The sequence below is a fragment of the Salmo salar genome, chromosome 13, assembly GCF_965601325.2.
Source record: "Salmo salar chromosome 13, fSalSal1, whole genome shotgun sequence".
Taxonomy (NCBI): Eukaryota; Metazoa; Chordata; class Actinopteri; order Salmoniformes; family Salmonidae; genus Salmo; species Salmo salar.
In genome coordinates, this window is record NC_138303.1 from 112,447,356 (window position 1) to 112,459,823 (window position 12,468).

A 12,468-nucleotide genomic window follows, 5' to 3' on the forward strand; every position below is an offset into this window, starting at 1 on the left:
CTCTCCTTGGGGTACTCTCTGTTACCTTTCCCCGTCTCTGGTCCTCTCTCCTTGGGGTTCTCTCTGTTACCTTTCCCCGTCTCTGGTCCTCTCTCCTTGGGGTACTCTCTGTTACCTTTCCCCCTCTCTGGTCCTCTCTCCTTGGGGTACTCTCTGTTACCTTTCCCCGTCTCTGGTCGTCTCCTTGGGGTACTCTCTGTTACCTTTCCCCGTCTCTGGTCGTCTCCTTGGGGTACTCTCTGTTACCTTTCCCCCGCTCTGGTCGTCTCCTTGGGGTACTCTCTGTTACCTTTCCCCCTCTCTGGTCCTCTCTCCTTGGGGTACTCTCTGTTACCTTTCCCCCTCTCTGGTCCTCTCTCCTTGGGGTACTCTCTGTTACCTTTCCCCGTCTCTGGTTGTCTCCTTGGGGTACTCTCTGTTACCTTTCCCCGTCTCTGGTCCTCTCTCCTTGGGGTACTCTCTGTTACCTTTCCCCGTCTCTGGTCCTCTCTCCTTGGGGTACTCTCTGTTACCTTTCCCCCTCTCTGGTCCTCTCTCCTTGGGGTACTCTCTGTTACCTTTCCCCGTCTCTGGTCCTCTCTCCTTGGGGTACTCTCTGTTACCTTTCCCCGTCTCTGGTCCTCTCTCCTTGGGGTACTCTCTGTTACCTTTCCCCCTCTCTGGTCCTCTCTCCTTGGGGTTCCTGGAACCTGAGAAGAGGCTTAGCAATAGCAGCTGATAGCTACAAGGTCTTCTAATGGTCAGCTATCTCTGTCCTGTAGGAAGGACAGTTATGAGAGCCTGTTCAGCCTCCTGTGCATCCCAAATGGCCCCCTATTCCCTATATAGTGATTCGACCAAAGCCCTATGGAACCCTATTCCCTATATAGTGATTAGACCAAAGCCCTATGGAACCCTATTCCCTATATAGTGCACTACTTTAGACCAGAGCCCTATGGAACCCTATTCCCTATATATAGTGCACTACTTTAGACCAGAGCCCTATGGAACCCTATTCCCTATATAGTGCACTACTTTTGACCAGAGCCCTATGGAACCCTATTCCCTATATAGTGCACTACTTTTGACCAGAGCCCTATGGAACCCTATTTCCTATTTAGTGCACTACTTTAGACCAGAGCCCTATGGGACCCTATTTCCTATTTAGTGCACTCCAAGAGTGTGCAAAGCTGTCATCAAGACAAAGGGTGACTACTTTGAAGAATCTCAAATATAAAATATATTTAGATTTGTTGGTTACTACATGATTCCATATGTGTTATTTCATAGTTTTGAAGTCTTCACTATTATTCTACAATGTAGAAAATAGTAAAAAATAAAGAAAACCCCTCGAATGAGTCGTTGTGTGTCTATTTTTTATTTATATATGTATATAGTGGATGCTTTTAGTTTAGTTCTATTTAAATCAGGCTTCAACATGAGGTATCAAGGTCAATTCCATTCAGTGTTGTAACAGCTCACCCTTCTGAAATGTCTTTTTGTCCCCCTCTTTGTTCCGTAGCATCAACTGACACAGAGCGGCAGTGCCTTGAAGAGTGCAGTGGAGCTGCTGGAGTTTGCAAACAAAGCTCTGGATATTAACGACGAGGACGAGTTCACTAAGGTAGAGGCTGCTGTTCTCTAGGGCCTCTGACAAAAAAACATTTATAATTGGGTGTGTAAGTATGAAGTGCTTTCAGTGCCAACAGACATTTTTATTTCCATAGGATATTGAATTAGAATTTCATTTTTTTTGTTGCATTTAATGCACAAATTGAATCATTGAATTCATCAGTTGAACTTGTATTTCGTGATTTGAAACTGAATTGAGTGAATATTGCATTCGGGTTTTCAAATATTAAAATTCAATATTTTATATATTCAGTTTCGATATGGTAGATATTGCATTCATTGTCTCTGTATCAAGTCTATCAAAGTTTAATGTATTCAACTTTTCAGATTCAGTTTTTCAAATTCAGTTCTCTAAATTCAGATTCAAAACCAGAGACAACATCCTGGTTACTTTGCAGGCCAGGAAAAGTAGAGGAGAACAGAGAATGAAATACTCACTGTGCTAAACAGAAGCTTCTTGCGATTTCTGAAGCAAAAATATGTCATGTTGAATTTATTTTTCTTCCTGTGAATTTGGCTTTAGCGTTCTAATTGTTTCGGGCTATAAGCTATTATGACCCCATTCTTGAAAGCTGCGCGTAGGTCTGCCTTCTGTCCCCTCTATGATGATGATGATGATGATGACAGGCCACGTTAGAATGGAGTGTCACAACAAAAACACAATTTGGCCCCCCGTAAGAATACAGTTGAATAGCCCTGTCACAGCCCTTCGAAGGATAGCCTTTCCACTCCTTATTTTAATCTTTGTCTTGTGACTGACTGGGTTCAGAACCAGGTCTCCTGCATGTCCAAGGAGTCTCAGCTTTCAGGAAAGGGGTCATAATAGTTTATAGTAGTTCAAATGCTAGAGACAAATTCATAGGAAGAAAAATAAATTCAACATGGCACATTGTCTTCAGAACCCGCAAGAAGGTTCTGTTTACCGGAGTGAGCGCTTTTTGAATTCTCTGTTCTCCTCTACTTTTCCTGGCCTCTGCAAAGTACCAGGATGTTGTCTCCTTGGTTCGGATCTGAATTCAGATAACTTGAATCTGAATGCATCTTGAGAAGTTGAAATATTATAAAACTTTGATCAACTTGAAATTATAGTTTGTCAACTTGATACACAGGCAATGAATGCAATATCTACCATATTGAAACTGAATATATATAAATATTGCATTTGAATATTCAATTAAATTGTGCATTACAAATTTTCAAACATTTCAAATTCAATGTCCTAATACAAATTCTAAATGATGGAATTCAAATACAATTTGTTGGCACTGAAATCACTCCGTATGTAAGCCTTAGACAATAACATTATTTGAATGTGATCAGCTGACGAGGACTACCAGGAAGTGAATGAAGGTCAACATTGATTTACGAGTCAAGAGCCTCGTATAGCTGTCATAGGTTGTAGTATGTCTTCACTGTAAAGTGAAACTACATGGAGTTTCTTTGATTTATTTTTGGATTACTTTCAAAGTGTTGATACTATGATGAATAGTGTTCTCCTGAACTAACAAACATGATTTTCCAAAATTTCCTATAATACAGTAACAGAATCTTGAGTCCCGTGCCTGTACCCCATCCCGTGCCTGTACCCCATCCCGTGCCTGTACCCCGTGCCTGTACCCCATCCCGTGCCTGCATGGCTGTACTAACTATGATATATCTCTATTGTACTAACGGTCCCACTTCTTCTTTCTCCTCTTCCTCTCCTCCTCTTCTTCCAAGGCTGCCAAGCAGATCAAAGATAGGTACGGTACACTCTTTCCCTTCTTTAGTCTCTGGACATGCCTGGAAACCCGACGTTGAATTGCATTGAATTCTAAGTCGTGCAGAAATTATTATTATTATTATTATTTTTTTTTTTATCAGGAAAGTTTACTCTCACGACCTTTTACAAACCAGAAAATAATATGTTAACATACTTTACTGGTTGTCTGTGTATTTGGCGGTCCTTTTGGCGGTAGGAATGAATTCTACTTTTCCACAGGAAAGTATAATTAAAACACCTGGAGCATGTGCAGAAGGTCAAAATACCTGCGTGAGGCGCATGCATACTATCCGAGCTGGTGTTTACATGGTTCTGCGCGTGCTTCAGGTGTTACAAATACGAACGCACTACCGGCGCTTTGAAAAGTTGATGTAATTATACCTTCCTGTGGATATATTGTCTCACATTCCTGTCGCCAAAAGGACCAACCATACGGATAACCGATAAAGTAAGTTAAAAACAACATTCTGGCTTGTTCACGGCCGTATCTACATATAAGGACACGAAGGTCCGGACCTTGGGCTATTTTTATTTTCTCATTTGAAAAATAAATCATCATAAAATATATATATATATATATATATATATATATATATATATATTCTACACAATAAAGAGAATCTATTACGTGTCAACGTCGAAATATTTCTCCCACCGTTCATCAAAGCTCAGAACGCTAATATTCTTCATCTGACTGAGTTCTAATCGCATCTACCTCATGGAGAACCAGTGGTTAGATCGTTATGTTCTCCTGCCTCATGGAGAACCAGTGGTTAGATCGTTATGTTCTCCTGCCTCATTGAGAACCAGTGGTTAGTTCGTTATGTTCTCCTGCCTCTTGGAGAACCAGTGGTTAGTTCGTTATGTTCTCCTGCCTCATGGAGAACCAGTGGTTAGTTCGTTATGTTCTCCTGCCTCATTGAGAACCAGTGGTTAGTTCGTTATGTTCTCCTGCCTCATTGAGAACCAGTGGTTAGATCGTTATGTTCTCCTGCCTCTTGGAGAACCAGTGGTTAGTTCGTTATGTTCTCCTGCCTCATGGAGAACCAGTGGTTAGATCGTTATGTTCTCCTGCCTCTTGGAGAACCAGTGGTTAGTTCGTTATGTTCTCCTGCCTCATTGAGAACCAGTGGTTAGATCGTTATGTTCTCCTGCCTCATTGAGAACCAGTGGTTAGATCGTTATGTTCTCCTGCCTCTTGGAGAACCAGTGGTTAGTTCGTTATGTTCTCCTGCCTCTTGGAGAACCAGTGGTTAGTTCGTTATGTTCTCCTGCCTCATTGAGAACCAGTGGTTAGTTCGTTATGTTCTCCTGCCTCTTGGAGAACCAGTGGTTAGTTCGTTATGTTCTCCTGCCTCATTGAGAACCAGTGGTTAGTTCGTTATGTTCTCCTGCCTCATTGAGAACCAGTGGTTAGTTCGTTATGTTCTCCTGCCTCTTGGAGAACCAGTGGTTAGATCGTTATGTTCTCCTGCCTCATTGAGAACCAGTGGTTAGTTCGTTATGTTCTCCTGCCTCATTGTGAACCAGTGGTTAGATCGTTATGTTCTCCTGCCTCATTGAGAACCAGTGGTTAGTTCGTTATGTTCTCCTGCCTCATTGTGAACCAGTGGTTAGATCGTTATGTTCTCCTGCCTCATGGAGAACCAGTGGTTAGTTCGTTATGTTCTCCTGCCTCTTGGAGAACCAGTGGTTAGATCGTTATGTTCTCCTGCCTCATTGAGAACCAGTGGTTAGATCGTTATGTTCTCCTGCCTCTTGGAGAACCAGTGGTTAGTTCGTTATGTTCTCCTGCCTCTTGGAGAACCAGTGGTTAGTTCGTTATGTTCTCCTGCCTCATTGAGAACCAGTGGTTAGTTCGTTATGTTCTCCTGCCTCTTGGAGAACCAGTGGTTAGTTCGTTATGTTCTCCTGCCTCATTGAGAACCAGTGGTTAGATCGTTATGTTCTCCTGCCTCTTGGAGAACCAGTGGTTAGTTCGTTATGTTCTCCTGCCTCATTGAGAACCAGTGGTTAGTTCGTTATGTTCTCCTGCCTCTTGGAGAACCAGTGGTTAGATCGTTATGTTCTCCTGCCTCATTGAGAACCAGTGGTTAGTTCGTTATGTTCTCCTGCCTCATTGAGAACCAGTGGTTAGTTCGTTATGTTCTCCTGCCTCATTGAGAACCAGTGGTTAGTTCGTTATGTTCTCCTGCCTCTTGGAGAACCAGTGGTTAGTTCGTTATGTTCTCCTGCCTCATTGAGAACCAGTGGTTAGATCGTTATGTTCTCCTGCCTCATTGAGAACCAGTGGTTAGTTCGTTATGTTCTCCTGCCTCATTGTGAACCAGTGGTTAGATCGTTATGTTCTCCTGCCTCATTGAGAACCAGTGGTTAGATCGTTATGTTCTCCTGCCTCATTGAGAACCAGTGGTTAGTTCGTTATGTTCTCCTGCCTCTTGGAGAACCAGTGGTTAGTTCGTTATGTTCTCCTGCCTCTTGGAGAACCAGTGGTTAGTCATTTACTCTACCGTTGAAAAGTTTTGGGTCACTTAGAAATGTCCTTGTTTTTGAAAGAAAAGCAAGTTTTTGTCCATTTTAAAATAACATCAAATTGATCAGAAATACAGTGTAGACTTTGTTAATGTTGTAAATGACTATTGTAGCTGGAAACTGCTTTTTAATTATATTTTTTATGGAATATCTACATAGGCATACAGAGGCCCGTTATCAGCAACCATCTCTCCTGTGTTCCAATGGCACATTGTGTTAGCTAATCCAAGTTTATCATTTTAAAAGGCTAATTGATCATTAGAAAACCCTTTTGCAATTATTTTAGCACAGCTGAAAACTGCTGTACTGATTTAAAGAAGCAATAAAACTGGCCTTCTTTAGACTAGTTGAGTATCTGGAGCATCAGCATTTGTGGGTTCGATTACAGGCTCAAAATGTCCAGAAACAAAGAACTTTCTTCTGAAACTCGTCAGTCTATTCTTGTTCTGAGAAATGAAGGCTATTCCATGCAAAGAAATTGCAAAGAAACTGAAGATCTGGTACAACGATGTGTACTACTCCCTTCACAGAACAGCGCAAACTGGCTCTAACCAGAATAGAAATAGTGGGAGGCCCCGGTGCACAACTTAGTTAGTTTTGTCTCCTGTCTCTTTGTGAACCAGTGGTTAGTTAGATATGTTCTCCTGTTCCTCCAGGATTTGCCTTTTTAGCAGCATATTCACCTCTCTCTCAAACGGCTAAGTCCGCCCTCTCACGGCAGAGGCTGAGGGCGACGTGAAACTAACTACCCAGTTCGCAGTCGACTCGATACGCAACACGTGTAGAGAAGCTGCTGACGGTGTGTTGGCGAGGAGCAAAACATATGCCACTAAGTTCTCATAATAACTTTGCTTTACAGAGAGTAGGTTACTGAGATATACGGTGATGTGACGCTCAGTGGTGAGACTGAGGCAGGCTGCAATGCATGTAGGAAGAAGCAGAGGAGACAGAGAAGAGGTCAGTACAGTGGTTCCCAAACTTGACAAAATCTGTACTGATCTAATCAAACAAGTTCGGGAAACTTAAATATATATTTTTTTTAAATAAGATACCGTATGTATCAATATGGACATCTCCATAGGACCTATCTTCCCTGCAGGGAACATTATAATACAAATGATCAATTTTTTGTAATTTAAAAAAAATATATATCCCACGTTTTTGTTTTGTCGCTGATGTGTTGTGTCAGTGTGAATCACCCCCCCCCCCCCCCCCCCCTTTTATAACATAGCCTGTTAGCTATAGCAACTGCAATGTGTTTTGTAGCTGGACTGAGGGGAATGAACCTACAGCAGCCGAAGTGATAATGACTGGGGTCATTGTTGCACGTTTTTTACTGTTCTCCAAATAGCACTTGAACGTTTTTAGGTTTCATCCAGACCTCACTAAAACGAAAACCCTAGTTACGGGCCCTAATGTAGAGGGAACTTCCCTGATTCAAACGCTCAATTCTGCCCAACATAGAATTCAATGAAATTCAACGTCTGGTTTCCAGACAAATGGACATGCCTGGTATCACGTTGCAGTGGTGTGAGAAGCCGAGCTTAGCGGTTTAGAGTCATAATCTGGTCAAATAGTTAGAGGTCTTGTTTTATGTGCTTTACTAACTAGATGTCTTTTTTTAGTTGTTTTCTTCATGTAGTCAGCGATCTGGTCAGAACATCCAGTGAAGTAAAAGTAACATGCATTTAGTGTATCAACGTGTGTGTGTGAGTCTTTGTTTGCTGTAACTGACCCCAAGGTAAGTGACATTAGGCAAGTTTCCATTGACCCAGGTTTATTGGACGAAAGCATTGCGACGTGTAATGGAAAGGGAGACGTTTTCTAAAGCTCGACAACATTTTTATCCGTTCGGCGGCCTGGATTATTATTATTATTATTATTATTATTTTGTCTGACTTCATTTATTGCGACCAAATTATGATGGAAACTGTGTTTTTTTCGAGGGGAAAAAAATGAGCGTTGACAAATAATTTTGAAGGTACGCGGGGCCACGTCAACGCTGAGCCTAACTATGAAGCTCCACTCCACATTTAATTCTCAAAACCCACTGATTGTTAATCGGTTGGTAGAGCATGGTGTTTGCAACGCCAGCATGGTGTGTGCAACGCCAGGGTTGTGGGTTCGATTCCCACGGGGGGCCAGTACAAAAACAATAAAAATCAATAAATAATTTTTTTTTTTTTTTTTTATTGAAATGTATGTATTCACTACTGTAAGTCGCTCTGGATAAGAGCGTCTGCTAAATGACTAAAAATGTAAAATGTTAATCTATTTTTCATAATAAAAAATTAAATTTCTTTGCAGGATCCTTGATTTGTAAATGACCTATTGTAGCTGTAAACAGCAGGTTTCTCTGAGATGCGTTATGCATACAGCCCTTGTCATGACTTTCAACAATGCCTGAAATTGCTTCCACTTGCTTTTCTGGTTGGCTGGATGCAAGTTTCACCGACCAATTATATCAGACATACAGGAGTGCAAGTCTCACCGGGGCGACCACGGACCGTGGCGAACAGTTGGCACATGAGAATGATTTAGACTATAGCAAATATTAATGAATTTATTGCATTCTGTCAATGCTGGCTTTGGCGGGCAACCTGAGCCATGAACCAGATATTGTATGTGGGAGGGCAGACAGGGTCTGTTGCCAATTTATTATTTAGCAATCTGCCTAAATGGATAATGGAAACACTTCAACCACATTTTCGCGAAAACGTAAATTACAAAAAAAAAATTTGTGGTGATGGTTTTTATTTTTTTGTGTGTGGTTTTCATTATGTCCAGCTGTTTATATCGAAAAAAAAACACCAGACATTTAAATGGAAATGCACCGTAGCAAGCTATTGCCGAATCTATTGTCTATGCCAACTTTGTAAATGGCGACCAAAAAAAATCACAAGTTAATGGAAACATTGCTCTTGTTTGTGTCTCCGACACCTGCTGGGAAGGGTAGCCTGTTCCCAGACCTGTTCCTGATCTTGCCAACTCCAACGCCGTTGCTGTCGTGGCCAAGACAAACATGACAAGGAGTTAGCATGTCTCACAAAACCATAATCTTATGTATGTATGTATTCCGATAGAAATGACATCGGTACTAAACTTTGAATGTGATAAGCACAAACAGACTGGTACTCAGGCTAGCTGAAGGGTGTTGTTGTTGGTGGTGTTACTCTGCTATGGTGGCCTCACTGTGCCATGTTCCTCCCTGCAGGGTAACCATGGCCCCAGCCTTCAGACTGACCATGAAGCCCAAGGCCACAGACAACATGAACCATCTCATGGTGGACTTCAACCAGGAGCGACAACTCCTCCAGAACCTCAGGTTTCTGCCTGGTACGTACATGTGGCTTGTGTCCCAAGTGGCCCCTATTCCCTATATATAGTGCACTACTTTAGACCAGAGCCCTATAGAACCCTATTCCCTATATATAGTGCACTACTTTAGACTAGAGCCCTATGGAACCCTATTCCCTATATAGTGCACTACTTTAGACCAGAGCCCTATGGAACCCTATTCCCTATATAGTGGACTACTTTAGACTAGAGCCCTATGGAACCCTATTCCCTATATAGTGCACTACATTAGACCAGAGCCCTATGGAACCCTATTCCCTATATATAGTGCACTACTTTAGACCAGAGCCCTATGGAACACTATTCCCTATATAGTGCACTACTTTAGACCAGAGCCCTATAGAACCCTATTCCCTATATATAGTGCACTACTTTAGACTAGCACACGAGTCGACCACAGATGGCATGGCTGAGGGTCCACAGGAGAGGTTTGAGAACCACAGATGTCCTGAGCAGACAGACACTACAGTACCACAGATCAGAATGAACCACTCAACAAGACTAAAATAACCCAGAAGAGAACAGGTTCTTCAGGGAACTAACCCGGGCAGTAGAAGACCTTTCTCATTTTAGTGATTCCCTCTATGTACTACTGAAGTACTACTGAAGTACTACTGATGGGGATGAGCTCTAGGGCAGTAGAGCTGTAGGGATGTTGGGCTGTAGGGCAGTAGAGCTGTAGGGCTGTAGGGCTGTAGAGCTGTAGGGCAGTAGAGCTGTAGGGATGTTGGGCTGTAGGGCTGTACAGCTACTGTTTCTCATTGAGGTCCAGCGGTCTGTAGGACTGTGTTTCTCACTGAGGTCCAGAGGTCTGTAGACCCGTGTTTCTCACTGAGGTCCAGCGGTCTGTAGACCCGTGTTTCTCACTGAGGTCCAGCGGTCTGTAGACCCGTGTTTCTCACTGAGGTCCAGCGGTCTGTAGACCCGTGTTTCTCACTGAGGTCCAGCGGTCTGTAGACCTGTGTTTCTCACTGAGGTCCAGCGGTCTGTAGACCCGTGTTTCTCACTGAGGTCCAGCGGTCTGTATTCTTGAGGTTTGAGTATTACTGATACATCAGATTAGCTGTATGCCTTGTTGTGGCACTGGGAAGTTTTGAATAGCTTTAAGGGCAGTCTGTCAGTGTAGTGGAGCAAACCTCAAACCGACGGCTTACATTGATACATCAGATTAGCTGTATGCCTTGTTGTGGACCTGGAGAAGCTTTGAGGGCAGTCGTCACAGTGGCAAAACTAGACTAGAGAACTGCTTTAATAGGACAAATCCTTCTCAAGCTGACTGTGTGTGTGTGTGTGTGTGTGTGTGTGTGTGTACACGTGTGCGGTTGAGGCAAGGCCGTGGCTCGTCAGCGCTGTGGCTCGTCAGCGCTGCTCTCTCTGTTGCTCGGAGCTAGTAGACATGCTCAGCGGACCGAGAGAGCAGAGCTTCAGTCCTCTCTAAGTCTTCAAGTGTAACTAAAAGAGACAGACTAGGCCTCTGTGGTTAGAGAGCAGTCTGGAGTGTAGTAGGCATGGACTGTGTCCCAAATGGAACCCTGTCCTACTTTAGACCAGAGCCCTATAGAACCCTGTTCCCTATATAGTGCACTACTTTAGACCAGAGCCCTATGGAACCCTATTCCCTATATAGTACACTACTTTAGACCAGAGCCCTATGGAACCCTATTCCCTATATAGTACACTACTTTAGACCAGAGCCCTATGGAACCCTATTCCCTATATAGTGCACTACTTTAGACCAGAGCCCTATGGAACCCTATTCCCTATATAGTGCACTACTTTAGACCAGAGCCCTATGGAATCCTATTCCCTATATATAGTGCACTACTTTAGACCAGAGCTCTATAGAACCCTATTCCCTATATAGTGCACTACTTTAGACCAGAGCCCTATGGAACCCTATTCCCTATATAGTGCACTACTTTAGACCAAAACCCTATGGAACCCTATTCCCTATATAGTGCACTACTTTAGACCAAAACCCTATGGAACCCTATTCCCTATATAGTGCACTACTTTAGACCAAAACCCTATGGAACCCTATTCCCTATATAGTGCACTACTTTAGACCAAAACCCTATGGAACCCTATTCCCTATATAGTGCACTACTTTAGACCAAAACCCTATGGAACCCTATTCCCTATATAGTGCACTACTTTAGACCAAAACCCTATGGAACCCTATTCCCTATATAGTGCACTACTTTAGACCAAAACCCTATGGAACCCTATTCCTAGATTGGATCTCCTACTCCGAGACACTTGATGAATACCGGCCCAGATCTGAAGTAACATATCGCTGTGCTTCCTTCTAGTAATCCCATCTGAGAAGTTATGGAGGTTATATAAGGTTAGAGTTAGGTTTCACATTTCTATATTTGTTCAGCCTTCACAGCACTGCCACCCTGGAAAACACTGTCAGGTTACTCCATGGGCAGTGTCTGAACTAGTACCCTGTACACTATCTGGTGCACTATATAGGGAATAGGGTTCCATAGGGCTCTGGTCTAAAGTAGTGCACTATATAGGGAATAGGGTTCCATAGGGCTCTGGTCTAAAGTAGTGCACTATCTAGGAATAGGGCACTGGTCAAAAGTAGTGCACTATATAGGGAATAGGGTCCCATAGGGCTCTGGTCTAAAGTAGTGCACTATATAGGGAATAGGGTCCCATAGGGCTCTGGTCTAAAGTAGTGCACTATATAGGGAATAGGGTTCCATAGGGCTCTGGTCTAAAGTAGTGCACTATATAGGGAATAGGGTTCCATAGGGCTCTGGTCTAAAGTAGTGCACTATATAGGGAATAGGGTTCTATAGAGCTCTGGTCTAAAGTAGTGCACTATATAGGGAATAGGGTTCCATAGGGCTCTGGTCTAAAGTAGTGCACTATATAGGGAATAGGGTTCCATAGGGCTCTGGTCTAAAGTAGTGCACTATATAGGGATCAGGTCCACCCTATCCATTCAATATAATCTAAAAGGCTAAACTGATCCCAGGTCAGCACTCCTACTCTAAGGTGCTTTATGAATACAGACCTTGTTGTATTTCTAGTGGGATGGTACACAACTAGACAGGATGACTGATATTGATGTTTATCAGAAATTGGCTTAGCCAAAGTACTCAAACAAAGAACTGTGATGAGCAGCAGCAGCATGATCGTCAAACCACCTGATGCCGCAGCCAAGCCCAGCATCACTGATGCTGCCGAGC

At 43.0% G+C, this 12,468-nt stretch overlaps 1 protein-coding gene across 4 annotated transcripts in view; it reads left to right on the forward strand.

The window, feature by feature from the left end:
* LOC106568556 (FSD1-like protein) overlaps positions 1 to 12,468 on the forward strand; it is a 126,212-nt gene that overhangs the window by 25,950 nt on the left and 87,794 nt on the right. For all 4 annotated transcript variants that reach the window (XM_045692675.2, XM_045692674.2, XM_045692677.2 and 1 more), the window contains exons 4-6: positions 1,502 to 1,603; positions 3,331 to 3,353; positions 9,120 to 9,241. In XM_045692675.2, the coding sequence (XP_045548631.1) occupies positions 1,502 to 1,603; positions 3,331 to 3,353; positions 9,120 to 9,241 (247 nt within the window). The remainder of the gene's footprint in view (positions 1 to 1,501; positions 1,604 to 3,330; positions 3,354 to 9,119; positions 9,242 to 12,468) is intronic.